Raw genomic sequence first — 24,468 nt, 5'->3', positions numbered from 1 at the left:
GGTATATGTACGTAGAAGCTACCTACCATACTTGATAATATCACTCTATCCTCCAGGTAATAACACAGCTAATTCAAAGTGGATGGAGGAAGGGAGAAGCTGCTATCTTCATAGAGGTTTTCATTAACCTGAGACATGTTAACTGCGTGGAAAATATTATCATCAAGGGGCATTCTTCCAGATACAGATGGCCTTCAGTTTTCTATGGTTTCTGTACTGCAGATCTAACAAACTTCAGATTGAAGATATTTGAAAAAATAATTGCATCTGTACAAACTTTTTTCCTCAATCCCTAAACAATACTATATAACAACTATTTATATGACATTTACATTGTATTTAGGTATTATAAGTATTCTAGAGATAATTTAAAGTGTATGGAAAGATATGCATAGATTATATGCAAATATTGTGCCATTGTGTAAGACACTTCAGAATCTTTGGATTTCAGTATCTAATGATGGTCCTGGAACCAATCCCCCACAGATACGGAAGAATAAATGTATGGTACTAAATGCTTATAGAGAGGAGGAACACATTATGATATGGTATACAGAAGAAAAGATGCAGTTGGTGACACAGCTCATAGCTGACAATGTAAATTCATCCTGCTGCCAATTTGTGAAGCATTTCCTTTTCGGCTGGAACTCATCATGAAAAATAATTAAGTCTCAGCATGGGAACATATTATTCAAGCATATGTTCCCCTTTTTAGTAAATCACAAGAGAAATATGGGCAAGCAAGCAACATGTGCATAATATCCTTAATAAACCCTATATATCATGGTTTCAAGTCATTCTGAAAACCACTAACCCAATTCCATTAAAAGACTATTCAATTTTCTAAATATTTACTCATATGTGAGAAATTTCTACATTTGGCCATTTTTATTTATTAAACTACATCAAATAATTTCTCTGTTTTGGAAAAATGCTTTTCACTTAAGTATGCTTTTAAATGCATTTTGGTTATAGTATCTTTTTTCAATTTCAATAAATTTTTGAAAGAGAAAGACCAATGCCCTCCAGGATAGGTCAGGAGATCATTCTTGCCTCTAACTTTCTAGGAAGAAACCTAAAGAAAATGCAGAAGAAACTTTGGAAGCTCTATTTATAAACTGCACTTTCTGTGGCATTCAAAAATGTCTCTTCCTTTTTTTAGATTCAACATACAAGTGGGATCATGCAATATTTTTCTTTCTGTGTCTGGCTCATTTCACTTAGCATAACTTCCTCCACATTCAAATGAATGAATGAATGTCAAATATACAGAAAGACTTCAACAGCAGCGGGACATAGGAAGTGAGAAAGGAAATGAAGTGATGTAGTTCAAAGGTCAAAGGAACAGACATGTAGGATGATCAAGTCCAAAGAAATAATTACAACATGCGAACTATAAATAAACAAAAAAGTATTGCATCAGAAATTTTTGTTAAGTATATTTTAGCTGCTCTTGTCACAAAAAAATGTAATTACTTGAAATGAACGATATGTTAATTTGCTTCAGAATAGTAGCCATTTTACTATCCATATGTATCCCATAAGGTCAAATTCTAAACCTCAAAAATAGACAGTATTAAAATGCAAAATAGCTTCTACTGGAAAAATAACTAGAACATTCACCTCCATGTCAGTAGCTGAATGTTCAGATGCTGAATTTGAGCTGGAAGGTACTGTAGAAATTATTCTATGTAATCTTTTGTTTTGTACAAAAAGAGCCCAAGGGCACAGAGAAGTTAGGCAATCTGCTTAAAGTTTCACAGCTAAAAAGTCACCCATTGGTTATTTAAATTGGTAAGTCCTAAAATAGGACAAATTTCAAAATTGTAGATTGGAGGCACTGATTTTATCTTGACAAGGAATGAGGTCTTCATAGGTTTGTATTAAAATTAATTAAGAACATTTATAAACACAAACATGAGGGTATCAAAAGAGTGTGGTACACAGTAGGAAAAGGGCAGGTATTACTGAAGACTGAAGTTTGATTAGGAGGTACAAAGGCTAGTAAATCAGTATACAGAAACTTTTTTGTGGTAATTAAAAAAAAAAGAGCACCTAGCAGGGGTGTGGCTCAGTGGCAGAGAACACTTGGCTTGTGCAAGGCCCTTGTTCAATTCACAGCATTCCCCTCTAAAAAATATAAATAAAAAAGTAAAGAAAAAGGAATATTATTTGCCAAGCAATTATTTGAGAGTAGCAAGGGGGAAAGAAATTCTTGGATGTAGCCAAGTTAAAATGTTTTTAAATTACTAAGGACTCAATGAAAATAAGATGGTTCAGAGAATGCAAATTCCATATAACATATACATATGCTATATGGATTTTGGAAACTCAAAAGAAGCTACAATATGTTATTGTGTCTAGAGCGAAGTAACCAGTCTTTCTCCGTGAAAATCAGGGAACACATAGTATGCAGTACTTTCTTGCTGTTTAGTGATGTGCATTATATGTGCAGCTATCATCCACTTGATCAAATCCACAAGAGTCTGTTCAGGATGGGAGACGGGGAGATGCTGAGGGACCACAATGGCTATCCTCTGACATACTAAAGACCATAAAAGGTAAGAAGGAGTAAAATTCCTGTTGAGCTTAGAGCAGAAAAAGGAGCATTCTTAAGACAAAAGATATAAGCTTTCAATTGAATAATGGGAAAACACTTTAACAATCACAGCAACCTAAAAGAATAAAAAATGGACAGAAAATTTCTCCTTTTTTTCTTTCTGCCCCTTTCAGTTCTAGAGATTTAATCCAGGGGAATTTTTGACACTGAAGTATTCCCAGACTTTTGTTTGTTTTTTAATTTGGAGAGAGGTCTCACCAAGTTGCCCAGGTGACCTCAAATGTGCAATCCTCCTGCCTCAGCCTCCCAAGTAGCTGGGATTACAGGCATGTGCCACTGCACCAGATAATGCAGAGGTTGGGGGTTTAAACAGAAGCTAGATGACATCGCAGACAAAACTTATGGAAAAGATTGAGTTTACATAAAAAATATCAAAAAAGACATTCTAATGTATAGGCTAAATAATATTAAAAAATAGTGATATCTATGAATTTTGCGTCATAGGAATTAGAGACTAATGTCAAGGTTGACATATAGATGGATGTCTTGATTCAATGGCTTACCTTAAACCACACAGGATAAAAACTTCTCATTATTTAATTTACCATACTTCTATAGCATACTTTGTTACTCCGATAAATTTAAAACAACTGAACTGCTCTGTTGTATCCTTAAGGAAATCTTAAGAACTTTAATGTGTTCATCACACCATGACTCATGGTACCCATTATAAGATGTTAAAGGGTTTTTTAAGAAACAAGTATGTGTCAAACACACATTTTTTTTGTAAAAACACAAATCTAAGTAAAAAAGACTTGAGGCAAGAAAATAGGCAGTCATTATTCTTTTTTTCCATAAGATTGTTTAAAAGGGGAAAAAAGCCTAAAAATAAAATAAGTTAATTTTAACTAAATTGCAGAGAGCAAAAATTTTAACTAAATTGCAGTGAATTTAGTATGAAGCATAAGCTTCATTATATCAAGAAGGAAAATTACTGATAAAATGTATGACACAAATATAACTTTTATGCCTATTCATGAATTTATATATGTATACATATTTTTAAAATATAAAATAAAGAAATATTGATACTTATATGTTCTTTGTATGAATAACAGAACATGTTGTCAATGGAGATACAGAAGAATGTGGTAAGAAGTGAAATGAGGAAAGTAGAAATATGAAGTGCTAGAAGCACACGTTATTTTTCAAGTAACTATCATTTGTGCATATATTGATATGTCTCAAATTGAAAACAATATAAAAGTATAAGTTCCTTCATTTATGTCTCAAATATAAATCAGGAACTATAATAAATGACTTGAATATTAATAGAGAAAAAATTGCAATTAAAAATAACTAGAGACATTTTGAAAGGAAAATTGGAGAAAGAGGGCTGATATTATTGGATATTAAAAGCCTATAATATGTAGAACAGTCTGGAATTAATATAGGTCAATAGGAGAAATAATTCCAAATCTGAATTCACTTTTATGATTAAGGCAGCAAGATAAGTCAATTGGAAAGCATATGATTATTCAAAATTAGTTATGTAAAAAGAAAAATATGTTGAACCTTATTCAATGCACAGAACAAATACAAGTTTCAAAGGGATTAAAGAACAAACACAAAACAATATTAAAACCCACTACTCTAAAACACTTTAAAAATATCATGCATATTTGGGAAATCTTTGATTGACAGAGGATGTTCTAAATTGAAGCACAATACAAGAAATAATAGGAGAGGTTCTACTGGCCAAATTATATTGTTTGTTATATTGCCTACTGCATGCATGTACAAATATGTAATAACAAATCCTATCACTATGTACAACTATAATGTACCAATAAAAATGTGAGAAAAATTATATATGTATCCATAAGATTGAAGGCAATAAGCAAATTATGAAAGAAATTTCTATCACAGACAAGTGGTCAACACATAAGTATGTGCAAACAAGCAAATATGGTAACCAAAACACCAAGACTCCAGTGGGTAAACATATAAAACACAAGCCACAGAGAAATAAAATCTAGTCAATGAAGATGTAGAAAGCAACATAATTATATTAAAATTGAAAATTCAAATTAAATCAATGTAAGATTTACAAAAAGCAAATTAGCAAAGTTTGTTTTGTTTTGTTTAATATAAGACTCCTAAATTTTGGCTACCCCAAGTGCTTTAAGAAAAGGTACCTCATAGGCTGTTGCTTGGAAGGTAAACTGATAACAACCTTTCTCAAATGCAATCTGACAGACAGACATACTCAAACCAACTCAATAAGGAAAATAAATTACAAAGTTATTACAGAAAAGTGAGCATTATGCAACAGAACACTGAGAATTGAGGCAGAAATGGATGGTGTTTAAGTGGATTCAAGGAAAAGTTTCTATTCCTTACAGAGTAAGGTATTCCAAGTGCTTTTCCAGCTGTTATGAAGGACAAGGCATGTATTTTGGTTTATCTTGTTTCCAATTTATTTTGTAACTAATACTGCTAGAAAAATATAATTAAAGAAATCTGTATACATTTTTATATTTTGTATGTTTATGTATTTATATTTGTATGTTGTTATTAATATAGAGATCTATATTATATATAACTGTCAATTTCTATAAATCCATATACATACTTACCCTTACTTCTCATTTTATACACATTCTTGGGACAGGCACTGGTCCACTGATCACATTTTGTGCAACAGTGTTCTAAGTAACCAGTACCTGAGGCACACTAATGACCCTCCAGCTTAACATTATTAGAAATATAACAGACTATATTGTCAATATGTTATTATTCAAAAACGAACCACCCTCATTTCAAGGAAATTTTAAAAAGACATTGGGTATAAAATTTGATTGCTCTATACCAGCCTTGAAAAATTCTTTTCTCTCATTTTAAATAACTAATGTATAATCTGCTTTGCAAATCTACTAACTGCCAAATATGATGCAAACCATAGCACATTAGTCATTATTTCTTAAAATTTTACACCTTTTTAGCCAACTCTCACCAAATCACTCTACATTTAAGATGTAATTCCAATCGAAATATCAACTGGGTTTTTAAAATGTTTTGTTTTCAAGAGAGTTGAGGAGAATTCATTCTCAAGTTCACATGGAAGAGAAATGCTTAAAAGCTTGATATCTGGTTAAAAACAACAACAGGATGAGGTGATTTTAACCTGCTAGATGCCAATTAACCCTATGAAACAACAGAAGTCAAAATAATGTGATTCTGACCATAATGACTGTATAAAACTTGTAAATAATAAAACAACCAACAAACATTTTATTGGGCATCTATTATGACCAGAATGTGTTAAACACTTGATATTCTTTTTGTCTTATTCCTAACAACCCTGCAAATTAGATGTTATTATTATTTCTCTTCTAATGAAACATGCTTAGAGAGGTTAATTAACTTAACTAGTAGATGACTGGGTAAAGAAAAAACAAATTATCAGTAGGGAAAAAAAGGTGTCCAAATCAAATGTTAAAGCAGCATTTTTACCTAAATGGGATGATTATTTTAAAAATGGCTACTGGCAAGAATCAATTAGATTACAAGATATATTCAGACTATTATATATTCAAACACTATTTCCATGGAGGTGTACAAAACAATATGTATAAAAAACAAAACTAGGCATTCTAGAAAAATATGAAAATTTAAAGATAATTGTAACATGAAGACTATCTTTCTATGAAGGTCGGAACACAGAAGTTAGAACTGATTGAAAAACAAAAACAAAATAAAACCCCAGGTCTCTAACAAGAAGTTTTTCAAAAACACTGGAAAAAATATTTGCCATACACACACACACACACACACACACACACACACACACACACACACTTGAAAAGGACAAGTAATTTAACAGAACAATGTAAGAAGACTAAGAGAGCTTAACAGGAGAAACAGTTGCTACAATGCTTCTGGTTGTAAAGCAAATCTATGGCACTGACCAGAATTCAATATCTTGTTATCCTTCAACTTAGGGCTAATACTTCTAGGAACTGATACTTCAGAAATAGGAATATATTCAGACTGCCTGTGAATAAACTGTTTCTTATTTGCTAATTGCTTTTTCCTTATTTTTGTCTAGAAAACTCTTACTCCTATTTCAATACTCAGCTCAACTTCCCTTCCCACCTCCAGTCCAATGTGAATCTATCTACACATCCCTCAGCATAACTTTGAGGGCCTAGTGGTTCTTCAGAGCCGTGTAGAGGCAAGGCAACCCAACAGGGAGGAGTCAAATCACAAACAATGTGAGGATAGGTGTTTGTGTGGGTGAGTTAATAGGGACCACAAAGGCCAACAGAAGTAAGGGTCTGAGAGGAGGAAGAAATAGATGCAGAGCAGGCCATATTAGATTCCAAAACCGCAGGTAACCAACTAAAAAAGAAAAAGATAAGAAAAGGCTTATGGTGAGGGATTATGGTATGGTAAGGGATTATTCCTGGTCATTCCTGAAACTAAGCTGAAATTAACTAATTAATTTTTAATTAATTAAAAAGGTGATGGAGGTGTAAGAAAATAACATTCCTTGAGAGAGAGAATAATATAAAAAAAAAAAATCCTCTTTCAAAGTTGCTTGCACTAGCCAGGCATAGTGGCACATACCTATAAACCAGCAACTCAATTAAGGCAGAGGATTACAAATTCAAGGCAAGACTGGGCAACTTAGTAGAACTCCTGTCTCAAAAAAAAAAAAAAAAAAAAAGGACTGATGATGCAGCTCGGTGGTAGAGTGCCCTTGTACTGAACCTTCATTAGCTCCCACCATATAGGGTACAAATCTTGTTTTCATAGCCATATACAAGATCTGAATGCAGAATACTGCATATATTATTGACAAAAATGTTTCAAATACCATAATTGGAACTGGAATTGGTATAAATTTTATTAATTCTTTCTCCTTAATCTAAGAGTAGAGTCCTTATATGTACTCCTTTTACACAAAGATTAAAAAGTTAAGTGTGATTAACATTTCTAAGATTTTAAGATTATTTTAATAGTTTATAACATTCTTCTGAATTTTTTTTTGAAATATATGTCCAGAATACTGATACATTATTCAATGTACTGTCCTACTACTCAATCTGTAATTTATCCACTTATCATTTGTTCATTCAACACATGTTTACTGGACATGTGTTGAGTGAACAAATTATAAATGAATACATTATTTTAAATGACCTGCAGTCCTCTATTGTACATTGTATCTCCAGATTCCTTCATCCTACACATCTCCTACTTTGTCCCCTTTGACCTATGTCTCCCCCTTCCCTTGCACCCAGCCCCTGGTGATCATTGTTTTATTCTCTAATTCTGCACAGATGACTTTTCTTGGTTTTAGTTCTACATGTAAATGAAATCAGGCAAAATTTTTATCTGTATCTGGCTTTATTTCACTAAATAATATCCTTCAGGTTCATCCATGTTGAGGAAAAAACTTTCCGAAGTCTGAACAATATTCCATTGTGTGTGTGTGTGTGTGTGTGTGTGTGTGTGTGTCTCCCCACATGTGTACACACATCACATTCTCTTTACCTATTTGTCCACTGACAGGTTGTTTCCCTATCTTGGCTATTTTGAATAAACAATGCAATGAACACAGAACTGCACATAACATAATCAAGTGGTTATTTTGTCTCCTTTTGGTTTATACCCAGAAGAGTGATAACTGGATCATAATTTTTTTAAATTTCTTTAGAAACTTCCTACTGTTTTCATAATGGATGAGTCAATATGCATTCTTACCAAGAGTACACTAGGGTTCTCTCTTTTCCACATCCTCACCAAAATCTGTTATTTTTTTCTTTTTGACAACATGAGGACTATAGCTAATTAAACTGAAAGAGGGATTTTTGTTAAATAAGATTGTAGCTGCCTCCCCCATCCCCAACACACACACAGTGTGAGATGATATGTAAGTTAATTTATTTCATTATAGTAGCAATATTACTATTTATACATATCTAATAACAATGTCATAAATCTCAAAAAATAAAATTTGTTCTTAAAATGGATCTTAAAATCTATATGAAAATTTTAATTAACATGCTAAAGCCTTTAAAATTTTTGTTTAAAAGGAAAAACTGAGTAAGTTAACATGACTCAGTAACTTATAAGAAAATTTTAAAGTAACTCATAAACAAGCCCAGTTTATTTTAGATTTCTCTAACCTATATTTCCTAATACGGGTTTTATTCATTTTCCTTTCTTATTAAGCATGAATTTCGCTGTATGTTAAAAGAAAACAACAACAACAACAACAAACTGTAAGACAGAAAGTTAAAGTCTCTATGCAGAAAATCTTCATGGTATTAGTAAGGAGACATATGTGTGTGCTTGTGTGCGCACACACACAACATAAAAAGATAAAAGAACTATAAAAATGCAGCACAGTATTATTAATAATATACATACTTTGTGCAAAAAAAAAAAGCCAGTCTTCAGTTAAAGGTTTTTCATCAAGTTTTATAACAGTTACTAAAAAAGAATCAGTAAAGTACTCAAATAGCAAACAATCAAATGGGAGCTGGGGAAAACAATGTTTTGTGGACAGTACCAACCAGTATTGCTTTGAATCAAACTGAAAACAAATTACTGGGTCAAAGAAAGAAGCACAGGCACAGAGCCTTGATCATTCTAGAGTGTAATATTTCCTGGGTTTCAGTTTTTCTTTATTAGGAAAATAAAGGAGTGAAACTAGCTTGTCTTCAAAGGTCCCCTTTAGCTCTTAAATTTGATACATGTTTTTTAGTAGCCAATACTTTCCTATTCCAAAGATAAGCAAACTTTTGCACTGTTTTCATTATTAAAGATTAGATTTCTTTATAGTCTGGGCATGAATACAAATAAGTAGGTCATTTCAGAATTCTAAATTATAAGAACAGATTTTAAATAGTGTTAGTGTAAGCAGTTTACAACGTATTAACTACAAAAATATTGTTATGGGGACTGCTACAGTTTGTATCTGAAATGTCCCCTAAAGCCACATGTGCTAAAGGCCTGGACCCCTGCCCATGGGGCTATTGTGAGGTGGTGGAACAATTGGGAGGTGGGGCCTAATGGGAGGTCTTAGGTTACTGGAGGCACGCCCTTAAATAGGATCATGGAAAACTGATCTTTTCTTTTCTCTCTTTTCACTTCTTGGCTGCCATGAGGTGAGTAGCTTCCTTGGCTACCTGCTACCACAACGATGTATTTCCTCACTATAGGCCCAAAGCAACAGGCCAACCATACAAGGACTAAAATCTCTGAAACTGTGAGGCAAAATAGACATGTTCTCCTTTTAAGTTGATTACGCCAGGTATTTTTTTACAGTAATAGAAAACCAATGAATACAAAAACAGAGGTACCTGATACATGTTATATAGAAAGTATTGCAGTCAATAATAATTATTGAATTATCCAAATTACCTGATGGATAAGGTAAGTATAACCATGAAGTATAATTCTGTATATGTTCATTTCACTCACTTCTAAAGCTCCTGACTCACGTCTATCCTTTTGACTCCTTGTATAAAAGAGTCCTGATTAGTTAACAAGTTATTCTTTTTACTTATCAAGCCTACTGCAATAAAATAACTTACCGCCCGAGCCGAGTCACCAAAGTCTATCTTCAACCGCCCCATGGCCCTAATGATAGCAATGATGGACTGGATGGTGTTACTGTAGACCACTGCTCTGTACTGCTTACATTCCTCCTCTGAGTAGCCAGCTTCATGGATAATTCTAATGAAATGAAAGCAAAGAAAAAGCACTTTCTTTGATGAAGGGTATACTTAAAACATTAAAAAAAAAATTTCAATGTTTTAAATCTACTTACTTCATCTGCTTCACTATTGTACTTTTCCCTGATTCACCAGCACCTAAAAAACAAAATAAAGAATTTCTAATTTCAACATTCAACTTAAGTAAATCCAACTCCCAGAACACACATATACACTATGGATCTCTTAAGAAAATGAGATACAAAGCAGCAACTACATAGGATGAACAAGTGTAAGACCCACTATACAACATGAGTATTACAGTTCATAATAGTGTAGTATATTTGGGATTTCTTTCTATTTTATTAGAAATTTGTTTTGTTTTTGCTTTTGTGGTACTGGGGACCAAGCCAGGGCCTTGTGCATGTTGAGCAAGCGCTTTAACCACTGTAAATACCCATCCCCGTATTGAGAATTTTGGTCAAATAAGTGAATGACAGTTGTTGTTGGCACAGGAGAAAAATGTATAATTAGATAAGCTGATAAAAATATTAATTTTAACTGTATTAACCATTTGAGACTCTGTGTGTGTGTTTGAGAGACTTAGTTATGTGCCATGTAGTATACCTTAAAAATACACAATAAGATTTATTTAAAAAATAAGTGAGCTTTATTAATTCAAAATATATGGAAACTTTTTCAGATGCAAGTCCTGTTGTCTCTTTCTTCATAATATACTCAAATTCAATAAACTCAATTGAAAAAAAAATCCTTTCATTGTTGTTTGTGTATATCTTCTAAAGCTCTAACAAGTTCCATCTTGTATTAAAACTGAAGCACTATAAATGAGTTTCATTCCAGGTTTTAGTCCATATCAGCAGATGTTTTCACTGCTTGGCCAATTGGTTTTAACTTTGGGCTCTTGTGAAGTAGAATGGCAGCGGTACTGAGAAAGTACATATAAAGTTTAAAACACAAATAGGAAAAGAAGAACTCAAATTATCATTATTTGCTGATGACATGATCCTATACTTAGAGGATCCAAAAAAACTCTACCAAAAAACTTCTAGAATTAATTAATGAATTCAGCAAAGTAGCAGAATATAAAATCAATACCCATAAATCAAATGCATTTCTATACATCAGTGATGAATCCTCTGAAAGAGAAATTAGGAAAACTACCCCATTCACAAGAGCCTCAAAAAATAAATAAATAAATAAAATGCTTGGGAATCAGTAAAAGAGATGAAAGACCTCTACAATGAAAACTACAGAACATTAAAGAAAGAAATTGAAGAAGGCCTTAGAAGATGGAAAGATCTTTCATGCTCTTGGATAGGCAAAATTAATATTGTCAAAATGGCCATACTACCTAAAATGCTATACAGATTCAATGTGATTCCAATTAAAATCCCATCGTCATCCCTTATAGAAAAAGCAATCATGAAATTCATTTAGAAAAAGAAGAGAACCAGAATCGCCAAAGCAATCTTAGCAACAAGAGTGAAGAAGGAGGCATCACAATACCAGTACTTAAAATATACTACACAAAGCTCTAGTAATAAAAAAGCATGGTATTGGCACCAAAATAGACATGTAGACTAATGGCAGAGAACAGAAGACACAAAAACAAACTCATACAAATACAGTTATATGAGATAATTGGACAAAGTTATATGAGATACTGGACAAAGGCGCCAAAAACATACATTGGATAAAAGATAGCCTCTTCAAGAAATGGTAAGAGAGAACTGGAAATCCAAATGCAACAAAATGAAAATAAACCCCTGTCTCACCCTGCAGAAAATTCAACTCAAAGTAGATCAAGGACCTAGGAATTATTCAGAGACCCTGAGCCTAACAGAGGAAAAAGAAGGCCCAAATCATCATGTCAGATTAGGCCCTGACTTCCTTAACAAGACTTCTAAAGCGCCAGAAATAAAATCAACAATTAATAAATGGGATGGACTAAAACTAAAAAGCTTCTTCTCAGCAAAAGAAACAATCAGTGAGATGAAAAGAGAGCCTACATTCTGGGAGCAAATTTTGCCACAGGCATATCAGATAGAGCACTAATCTCCAGAATATATAAAGAACTAAAAAAAACCTTAGCGTTAAAAAAACAAACAACTCGATCAAGAAATGGGGTAAAGAGCTGAACAGACACTTCTCAGATATACTTTTGATCAACAAATATATGAAAAAATGTTCAACATCTGTAGTAATTAGAGAAATGTAAGTCAAAAGTACTCTAAGATTTCATCTCATGCCAGTCAAAATAGCAGTTATCAAGGATACAGACAACAAATAATGTTGGCGAGGATGTGGGGGAAAAGGCACACTCATGCATTACTGGTAGGACTACAAATGGGTGTAACCACTCTGGAAAGCAGTATGGAGATTCCTTAGAAAACTTGGAATGGAACCACCATTTGACCAGCTATCCCACTCCTCGGTCCATACCCAAAGGACTTAAAAACAGCATACTACAGGGACACAGCCACATCAATGTTTATAGCAGCACAATTCACAACAGCTAAACTTTGGAACCAATCTAGATGCCCTTCAATAGATGAATGGATAAAGAAACTTTGGTGTATATATATATACACAATGGAATATTACTCAGCATTTGCAGGTAAATGGATGGAGTTGGAGAATATCATGGTAAGTGAAGTAAGCCAATCCCAAAACACCAAAGGCCAGATGTTGTCTCTGATAAGTGGATGCTGATCTGTAATGGGGGAGGGTCATGGGGAAAATGGAGAAATTGTGATTGGGCAAAGAGGAGGGAGAAGAGGGAAGGGGCATGGCAGCAGGAAAGATGGTGGAATGAGATGGACATCATTACCCTAGGTGCATGTATGACTGCACATATGATACGATGCTACATCATGTACAACCAGAGAAATGAAAAGTTGTGCTGCAATTGTATACAATGAATCAAAATGCATTCTGCTGTCATATTTTAAAAAAGATTTAAAACATCTTATGTCACTACAGCTCTGTCTTATGCAATTTATGTTCAACCAGCACCCCTAAACACTGTGGAACCAATCTAGATGCCCTTCAATAGATGGGCACTCTGTGGGGATGCAATGGTATGTTAGACAAAAAGTCCACCGGGTTTTTTCATCTTCCTTTCACACAAGTCAAAAAGCCTTTCTCAAAACTCCTTCACTCTTTACACATGCGGGTCTCTTTATGATGAGTCCCTCCCATTGTACTACTCTCACATGAAAATATTACTAATAAAATGACCACTTACAAAGTCAGTGTCCTCTTAAATACCCTTCCTTCCCACTTAACAGTAACTGCTATCTTTATATTAAATTAGACCAATTTGTCAAACCACTCAATTGGTGGATATTGAGAACATCTGAGCAGAGACCAACAAAGGTAAGACAGGATGAGCCTGTTGCCACAGGTACACACCCTGCAGGAATTTATTACTGTTTGAGGGACAGAACTCAGGATTTTCATCACCTGAGCCTCATTTCCCCAGCCATTCCTACAGTGTTTTATGCTGAGCATTACTGAGCACTGCTGCTGGCCATGCAACAAGCCTTCAAACATATTGTTTCCCCTGACAAAATACACTTTCTCTCTTCCTCTTGTCACCTGGTGATCCTCTATCCCCTGTGTCAACCCTCTGATCCACTCCGCACATGTGCCTTTCACTGTGCACACATTCCTATCTGATTTCTCAGCTGCTATCTTGTGCTAGACACAGTCAACCAAACAGAAATGCTCTTAAGTTTATTTCAGCTATTTGTGATGGACAAAACTAGATGGTAACACTCCAGGCTTCCTCTTTCCCTTTGCCCCCTTTCTCCCTGGAGCCACAAACACACATGCCAACATACATTTAGACAGATAGACAGACAGACAGACACACACACACACACACACACACACACATATATAAAACATCAGAGGCCTTGGAGATGATTTGCAGCCACAGGGTGTAGTTAAATGGCCTCTAAAAAATTTGAGGCGAAAACTGCAGAAGATTTACTTGTGGTCTGATATTCAAGAAATTCACCCAAGATATCCTCACATTAAATAGAAAATTAGGCACTGAATAAACAATAAAGGGCATTCTTCACTTACAGACAGCTTTTGAATCTTTCAGAGCATCTGCCAATATAAACAATTCCAAGATAAACAACCCATTATTTATTAATCAACCACAGTGTAGTTGGCTCTGGACACAGCACAATCACAGGCATTATGGCTCCCACATCTCTCTGTTTGAGGGACAGAACTCTCTAAGCAAGGGGCGGTCCACCAAGCCTGCAAGGGCGGGCAGTTTCCAGTAGGGTTGTCTTCAAGTGGCCACCAGTTTTTGGAGTACTGAATGCTGAGTCAGCAGCTGCCATGCTGGGAGGGGGCATGTTAGATCCTAGGACCTGTACAGAGGGAGATGATTCCACAGCCACCAGGAGCCCCAATGAATAGTCCACCCTTCTAGTGAAACCACTTGGAAGCCCAGAGAAATATTTGAGAGAAATAAGCTCAAGAGGTTTGAGCTACACAGTGGGGGAAATCAGAAATTGTAAAGAACTACGCTGTTCCCAGTTAAACTATGTGTACACTGATAAGTTTTAAACCTGAGAAAAAAGTAAAATATTCTGAGATCAGATATTACCTTTAAATTCATATTTGCTTTATATCTCTTTAAAATAACTGACAACATGGGACACTTAGCTTATTTTGCAATAAGCATCGTGTCTGTGACTTGTGGTTCAAAAATTCTGAAATTGGCTTAACATTAAAGAGAAGGGATACCAGTCTTATTAACTGGGTTCCTACTTTCTTTTTTACTAATGAGGAAGTACTCTGTGGAATAGATAGCCAGAGGCAGACACCCTGCAAAATCCTCTCCAAGCTTAGCAATTTATGTAATTTGTTTTCTCACTTCCATATGGAGAGATTCCTAACAGGAAAATTAGAAAAGCTGCATGGTGAAAGGTTCAACATGCTTAACACAGATGGGCTTTCCATAGAGCACTTCGGAAAGAGTTCAAAGATTGTTTTCCACAATCACAGTCAGAACTGTCACATGACGGACAGGAAGCAATTTAAAAAAAAAAAAAATATCCATGAAGGGATGGTATACGGACAGGGGCAGGGAGAAAGGGGTACCTCTTTCCAGAAAGTACTCAGTACTCAGCCAGGAGGCTAATACTCTTCCCTTAAATCCTGAGCGGCATAAAAAAATGTTCCTACCCCACCAATAGCAACTTCAAGAAGAAGCAAGAAATCCTTACACAGCATGTATCAGTTAGGAAAGATCAAAGTGTGTGAACACTGGGATCATAAGGGCGGACCAGTCAAGGTGACTATATGGCCTATAAAGCTGGTCGCCATGGAATGAGGTAGCCTTCAGGGGAGGGGAAGGGAGGCTTGAGGCTCCCAGAGGCTGAGAATGTGGACATATTGCTCCTAGCAGGCCTGTGGCTATAAAGCCCTAAGGGGGAGCACTGAGGAGCCCTCCCTCAGGTCTCCCTTGAGGAGGAAGTAGCTGACAAAATTCCATCTCTGAGAGCAAATGTGCAGCCCAGCAGGTGTGTGAAGTGGAGCTCAGCAAAACAAACACAACTGCACACACAGATGCTGGAAGGGCACAGGAGACAGCATAGTAATACCAAGAGGGAACACATCTGCAGTTTGGGGTCCCAGAGGCACTGCCTACTAATGGGATCCATAAGAGGGAAATATGGAGAGGGAGGACAAGGGAAGGCAGAGGGAGAGGGAAAATGAAAAACAAATCAAGCTAGATCCCAATTCCTTGAATAGAGGTATATAATTTATTACTATAAAGATGACTATCAAATCGTGTCTCTGTCCCTGATTTTACTAAAAGGCAATATAGGAGGCTTTAACATTCTAACTGATGGCAAAGGTTAAAAACAAAACCAACTAACCAAACAACAACAATAACAACAACAACAAAACCACTGACCTTAAAAAACAAATACATTTATTTTTTTAAAGAACATCCTTTGTCCAACTCTCTGCCTAGTATCACATTTAACATGGTGATTTAGTCAAGTAATTTGAATTCCTGACACCACCACTTTCCTTCATCAAATTCTAATTATTCATATAGAATTTAACAACTTAAAATGTTTACACTAAATCAAACTAAATTTTAATTTAGTTTAAATGGAATAGATTACTAAATTACAAGTGCATTTAAAGTCATTTCTATTTATCATAGTTCTTCTATAAGAATAGCAATATCAAGTTCTTTTTATTTAAGAGACAAGCAAATAAAGGCATAATGGGTATAATAGGAAATATAAATTAAAAATAAGAGGTTTAATTCTTCCAGTTAAAAGTAAGGAAAAAGATTCCCTTTTCTTTAGAGCATTTACTTTAGGAAGACTATAATTAGGAGTAGCTTTCCTCTCTTTGAAATATAAATATGTATATATGTGTGTGTGAGTGTGTGTGTATGTGTGTGTGTGTGTATCCTTTTGAAAACTAAGCAGTCCTTTTGCCAGCTTGATGATGTGGAGTATCTTTCTCAAGGCCCGGGAATCCATGTTCATGCTGTCAACAGGTATGTAACAGGTTGTACGAGGTTGGCTATACAAAGGGCGAGATTACTTTCTGTCTTTACAATCTCTTAGCAAATTGCCTAGGAGTCATACCATCTTCTGATGTAATGTTTATTCAATAATATAAATGTTTTAATTCTCTATTACTTTCATGAAGAGGAATTCTAGGATGAGAGAAGATTTTGTTTTTAATTGTAATGCCCAAGCAGGGGAATAATCTAGGATCTTTTTTATTTAGCTATAAGAAGATAAATAAAAAAGGGAGGGAAAGGGAGAGAGAAGGGAAATTGCATGGAAATGGAAGGAGACCCTCAGGGTTATACAAAATTTCATACAAGAGGAAGTGAGGGGAAAGGGGAAAATAATACAAGGGGGAGAAATGAATGACAGTAGAGGGGGTAGAGAGAGAAGAGGGGAGGGGAGGGGAGGGGAGGGGGGATAGTAGAGGATAGGAAAGGCAGCAGAATACAACAGACACTAGTATGGCAATATGTAAATCAATGGATGTGTAACTGATGTGATTCTGCAATTTGTATACGGGGTAAAAATGGGAGTTCATAACCCACTTGAATCAAAGTGTGAAATATGATATATCAAGAACTATGTAATGTTTTGAACAACCAACAATAAAAAAATTTTAAAAGAAGAAGCTTAAAACTTATATTTAAATAAACACATGTATATGAATATGTACGTATACACATACATGTATGTGTATGAGTGATATATCTGAAATTCTTGGATATATAAGAATAATTTGACAATACTCATAGAAACATCAAAATCTAGATCCTCAAGATGATCCACTTTCCTCAATCTTAACTCCTCACAAAATGACATGCTAAGTCATTCATGCCTAAGATAAATATAATACCTTCATACATATTAGGAATGAATGTACAGAAAAGAAATAAAATCAATGCTCAAAAACTATGTTTACTGAAGAACATTTGTAATAGTTAAAAAATGAAATCAATCTAAATATTTGAAGACAGATAAGTATATAAATAAAATGTGAGGATTTTATTTTTGAAACTTTATCCTCCAGGACTGTGGAAGAATAAAGTTAACGTGGTTATATTTGGGGGAAAAAAAAAAAAGAACAAATCTGTACACAAGACTACTAGAAAGACAGGAAAATTTCATAAAGAAAATATGTGTAGCACTTGAAGCTCCATCCTGGCAGCCTTAACAGTCATGATTCAGTAAGCCTAACTGGTAGACCAATGTTTTTCCACAATTAGGGTCTGCAGACCCAGAAGATGAGGGTGAGGAAGAATGGAACTGGAGGCCACAATGGTGGTAGTCCAAAGTTTTCTGCATCAATTTTTAATTCAGTGTTTTTATTTGTATAGGAATAAAAATGAGAAACTGAGTCACCTAGATGACTTCACATATCCAACAGTCATACAATGTTAACATCTATATCTGAGTTTGTATTTATAGATACTTATAAATATATCTATAAATACATATTGATATATATATCAATATGTATTTATAGATAGACATAAATATGTATTGATGTGTATTTATGGATACATTAAGATCCTTAAGAAGTGTCAACAGTATGCCTTAGGGACCCTCCTATGCACAACTCTGTCTGATCTGCTTATCAATCAACTGACTTTTGACCACCGAAAACAACAGCTGCATCTCCAGCTGGACCACAGGAATATGTCATTGGGAGTGAAATTCCTTATGCTTATGGGTCTTCTATCAACCATTAAACAATACATTTTATGAACTAGGATGTGTAAAACTTCTCTCTCTCTCTCTCTCTCTCTCTCTCTCACACACACACACACACACACACACACACACACACACACACACACCAATCACTTTTGGATACAGCAAATTCCTCCCCCTATTCCCAAGAAAAGAAGGACAATAAGGAACCAACCAGATTCCTTTTCTGGTCTCTATGTGAAAGTTATCAAGAAAGATCACAGTGCTAAAAGTATGATGTGAAAAATGGCCCACAAACACCATTTTCCATTATCACGTCACAGAAAACAATATTAAAAGATGAGGCCCAAACAGGAAAGTGGCACTGAGAGGCTATGAGAAAGCTGGGATGAGAATGTGGACAGCACTGGTTACACCTGTCAATGAAATCACAGTTAGGGGAAGATGTAATTACCATCCATCTTAGGACACTTTTGAGGTCAGGCAGATTTACTATATACTATAGATATTAAAATAACTGGGAATTCCTAAGTTCAGGTTCCAGGACTGACATGGGCAAGGCAGGAAATCTATGACTGGAGTCATAATCAAGGAACAAGCCCTCCTTGATTTCCAATTTGCGAGAACCAGATATGAATTTGTTTCTGTCCCGTGGACCCAAGAGTTGTGGACTAACCCTGTGCCAAGTAGTATTACTTTAATTATCCTGAGATAATGAGGGAACAACAAAAGAGGTTAATGATGCATTTGCACCAAGTGAAGATCAAATGATAATCACTACACACTTCACAAATCAGAGCTACAGTAGTTTACATAGTGGAAAGATGTGGGAAAATTAGTCATTAGAAGCCAAATGTAGAAGTGGTATGCCAAAAAAGACTCACACTGCAAGTGCAATTCACTGCAGCTAACGTGTCAGTAACTGTAAGATTACTTTTACTTTTTAAATTTGCTCCCTATGACAGTTTACACATTTATGAAAATAATTTAGAATCACTCAAGGGGGATATGTTTACTTCATTGGGGAACATATGCATCACTCTGTCGAAAGTCAAACTGTTCTTGCTTTTGCTAAGCTATTTACTATTAAGGACTGGTAAATAAGCCACAGATACTACCCAGCTTTTCTTAGGTCAAATTACAATTTTTGATGGGCCTCTTGCATCTGTGAACATGTGTGAGCAGAGGACTGGCTGCCTATGTTCACAATTTCCTCAGAAGAGTGTGTGTGTAGAGAACAGCCTTGGGAGATACAGATACTGTGTTCCACTGGAGCAGAGGAAGGTTTGTTTACTGTCCAGTATAATAAATGTAATGTATCCTCCAGAACAAAGGTCAGGCTGACTTACTGTGCATTATATAAAAAGAAAATGAGGAACTCCCTAGTTCAGGACTCCTCAACTATAATACAACCTAATGCTGGTGTAGCCATCACATGGTTCTCTCATGTCACCATCAGAGAACTGAGGCTTGTTACGACTCCACAAATGCTGATTCTGGAGACTGCAATGGCTGTACTGAAGTACTTCTTGCCTATGAACTAGGAATCTTCTATCTTTTGCCAACACCCATGATTCTAACAGGTTCCCAACTGTTCTGTGTCATTTTTAATTAATTCCCAAATTTCTGGTAACTAAGCACACTTCTAGCCATTGTCTTTAAAACTGTACTACTTTGAAATTCCAAAGCCTTTTTTTCTTTCTCCAAATGGCATCTAAAGCAGGTTAGTCTAACAAATCCAATGAAACAGATATAATAGGGATTCTTATAAAAGCATGGTAGCAGTACATAGCATCTGTAATTTGTTAAAACAAGCCAAAACTTACTTATAAACTCTGGAAATGGGATCTAGAAATCTGTAACTTAAAATCCCGCCAAATGATTTTGAGGCAAGAAAAATATTGAGGACCACATCCTATTTTTATTAGTGATCAAAATATATTCATTAAGTTGCTGACTAGATATTAAAAACCAAAACATTATTTTATTTAAAAAATTAGATTTTTCCTTCCTTCACCCTCAAATATACAACTAACAAGTAGCATTATTTTACTTTTTTTGCACACTGCTTAATAAAAGACATCTGGATTCTCATATCTACTTCTGCACTTCATATGTCATAGTACAATACTGTGGCTGAAGTATACCAAGAAAATTCATTTCCACACAATTATATAATAGATAAAGTATGAGTATTTTAACAGCATTTACAGATAACCGTGGATAGTCTTTGATTCTATACCCAAATGTGAAAAGGGGGTACCATCCTAAAGTGTTGCTATAATGTGAAATTTGAACCATTTCTATAAACTTTTCATACTTCAGTACATTAAATCCACTGGTCTATCTTTTCCTGAAATAGACATTTTGTTAATTTGTTTTGGAAATTGATTCATTGAGTTATGCAGAGCTAAATATTGACACAGCCCATGATATTACTATACACACACACACATATGTATATTTAAGTTGTCTTTTTAATGTTACCCAAAATCTCATCAGAAAAGGCTTAAAATCTTGGGAAGACTTCAAGATTCCAGTGGCAGAGAGAAGTTTCGTGTGTGTGTGTGTGTGTGTGTGTAATTTTTTCCTTTTTTTCTTGAAAGCTTATTTCACTACTGACACATATACTGTTAGCTGTTTTCCTCAGAGTGAAAGGCTAATGCTGCCAAAACCCCAAGTCAGACTAACCACAGCTTGCCATCCTTTCAAGTAAAATCAGTTTCCCAATAAAAGGACAATTACCAGTTCACAACTCATCATACAACCTCTCTCCTCAGGAAAACTACCATGCTTTGGTATTTAGCAGGAGTACTTCAGGTACACTTCCTATTTGATCATGCAGAATACTAAAGAGATGTGTGCTTAATTTTTCCTGCCTCTGCTATTTTTCTTTAAACCACATGTACGAAGTAGTGAAAAAAATTACAGTAATAGTAGTACAATTTGGTGTTACTGACTTTATTCCTGCTAATGTGCCAGAATCCTGACCCATCAGTACTTTGGTACCACTGGTACAAGTAACATCACGATAGAAAAAGGCAATCAATCAACATCCTACTATTATTAAGAAAATGGTATCCTAGACTGCCCCTAAGGTCTGTAGGTCATTCCAAACACTGATGATTTAATGTCCTTCTCACCCACCTGAACATAAACTAGGTGGGGAGTAAGGTCCCTTGGTTTTTATACCCATGGTATTCCCAGGGAATACATCTATTGTCTACTATACTTGGCACATTGCAGGAGCTCAACAGACTGGTGGGGGTGGGGTTGGGGCGGGAGGAAGGTATTCCATGGTATTCCACAAAGCATAAGAAAATGTTAAGTGAATATTTACATAAACTATGGGAGGATATCCAGAATTCTGGCAAAAGACAGATGAAACAAAGAGTGGTGGAAACTTATGACTGTCCACTAAAACTTTCTCTTCTTTCACTTACTGAATAGAAGAGTAGTGGCTGGGGCAGGAGTGTAGCTCTGTGGTAAGCACTTTCCTAACATGTGTGAGGCCTGGGTTCCAGTGATCCCCAGCACAAAACAAGGACAACAAAAAGATAGTGGCTGGGAGCATGTCTGCTAGAGACAGCAGCACGTCTCACCCTCTCCTGCTGCTGGGTGGAGCCACATCCCGACATTTCTCACCAAAGTCACATGATGTGTGTGTGTGTGTGTGTGTGTGTAGAAGAAAAGGGCAGCCATGCTCCTTCAGGTGAGAATGGGTATCACTATGGAGTTGTTGTGAACATGTGGATTAGGAAAATGCCCAGGAGACGGCGGAGCAAGGAGAAGACAGGAACTTGGGTCCCTAGACCATAGGGGCAGAACACCTCTGCACTACTTAACCTCAGCTATCTTACATGGAAGACATAAACATCTGTTTTCTTTAGGTCTCGGTCAAGTTAAATTTCTTTGATACAGAGCTTGGTTTTTTGCTGACAATATTTTTAAAAGGTGGCTGAATTTAAATATATGAACATACACACACACAAACACACACACACATACATAAACAAAAAGTTCTAAAACCTACATATGTTTAAAAAACACCATGAATAAAGTAAAAAGGCAAAACTACAGGCTAGGGAAAATATTCACAATTAATGAGTATCAAAGCACAGATTTCTTTAATACAATGAGAACTATCATTAATTCATAAGAAAAAAAATGACCATATTCATGAATATGGGGGTTGATTAAAAAAAATCCTGGGGTGATGTAGGTATCACTTGTTTCCCAGGAACACTCCAGGGCTCTGGATAAGTTTAATCACTAGCAAACATTTATTCAATATTGACTGTGTGCCAGGCACTATTCTAGGCACCTGTGATATTCTGAAAGAAGAGCAAAAACCCCACAAAAACCACCAATAGAGGCAGAAAAAAAAGAAAGCACAGAATTTTAGAATTATCTATAAATATACATATATTCATGCACAAGAAAAGTGCATGGGAAGAAATACACTGAAGAGATGTTTATAACTGAGTAATGCAATTTTATTCCTCAAACATTTCTGCAATTTCCAAATTTTTACATTGTACATAATAAGACTGAATCAAAATTATATAATTTATTTAGAAAAATTCAGTCACTTCTCTCCCATGATTAAAGCTGAATAAAATCATCTTCTTTAAACTCATTTGCATCTACCCACCTTCCCATCGCATCACTCATGCACATAAATCTCACACTCAAGTCATAGCAATTTACTTTTACTCTCAAGTTTCAGGATCAGCCCTGTCTCCCTTCCTCCCCTGCACTTTCTCCCAATTTGAGCCACTTATAAACTTGGGTCCTAAAAGGGGACCATACCGTGTTTAAGCAAGGGTGCCTCTGGGGGTCCAATTTTCCCAACCTAGTCACCTCCAGTTTTCAGAGACTACAGTAACTGAGTTGACACCAAGCTGTTACATGGCCCAGTATGGCAGGAGGAGTGACAACCACCAAGACTACAGCCCTACACAAACTTACATGAGATCTGAGGCTGTCACTTAGAGGGCACTTGGGCAAGCAGGCTTAAATCACAAGCTGCAGCATGGTGATTTTGGCTGTGATGCCAGGGGCATCGAGGAGAGAGCCATCACCTTCTAGACCAGAGGAAGCAGAGCACATCACATCCAAGGGACCAGACTGTCCTTGACAGAAAGGGCTCACGGAAACCACTCTTTCCTCCTCTCCTGCCTGCCCTTTGTCCCCCTATACTGATTAGGAAGAACAGCAGATGGGGAGCATGGAGAGAGACAAAGCATTTTAATCTAAACACTACATTAGTGGACTGTTTACATTATCAGACCTAAGCTTTAAACATTTTGAAATTTGTTAAACATTTTGTAGTTTTTCCCTATTGATTGCAGGAGACAGCCTGATTTTAGGCTAAATTAAAATAATTTTACCCCTCTATACCCAAGCAACAGTGTGAATCAACTCTTGAAAGCCTCCTTATTAATACCTAACTAATTGGTTTTAAAACATTTAGAAAGAGGTATAAATACTGTGCTTTTGCTTTGCCATCTTCATGACATGACTTCCATTTCAGATGCACATTTAGGATCCCACTGGCATATGTGTCTTGCAGTCAGTAGGAGGGAAAGAACAAGCAAGGGAATTGAAGGGATGCCCTTTCCTCCTAAAAGTTCCCACTGCTTCTACTCAGGCCCCCATGGCTAGAACCTAGTCTTTTTGTCTCAAGATGTTACAAGTAAGGCTGGGAAGGAGCGTCAGAAGCTATGTGGGGATGTGCCCACAAAATAGATAATGAAGGACAATATACATTGGGGGATAACCAGAAGTCTCTGCTGTACTCCATAAGCTTATTATTAAATTTCCTTTCCCACTCTCCTACTTTAATCTTTAAAAATTAAATATTATGCAATTTGATACATGTAAAAATGAAAGAGCTGGAGATCTGAGGGTTTTT

General features: G+C 35.6%; 1 protein-coding gene across 1 annotated transcript in view; it reads right to left on the bottom strand.

The window, feature by feature from the left end:
- Positions 1–24,468, bottom strand: part of Gnai1 (G protein subunit alpha i1) — an 83,179-nt gene that overhangs the window by 20,686 nt on the left and 38,025 nt on the right. The window contains 2 exon segments of the mRNA XM_015488398.2: positions 10,171–10,312; positions 10,407–10,449. Of these exon segments, the coding sequence (XP_015343884.1) occupies positions 10,171–10,312; positions 10,407–10,449 (185 nt within the window).

Source organism: Marmota marmota, unplaced genomic scaffold (genome assembly GCF_001458135.2).
Source record: "Marmota marmota marmota unplaced genomic scaffold, marMar, whole genome shotgun sequence".
NCBI classification, from domain to species: Eukaryota; Metazoa; Chordata; class Mammalia; order Rodentia; family Sciuridae; genus Marmota; species Marmota marmota.
Note: the sequence above shows the minus strand (reverse complement) of the source record. Positions and strands in the feature narration are given on the sequence as shown.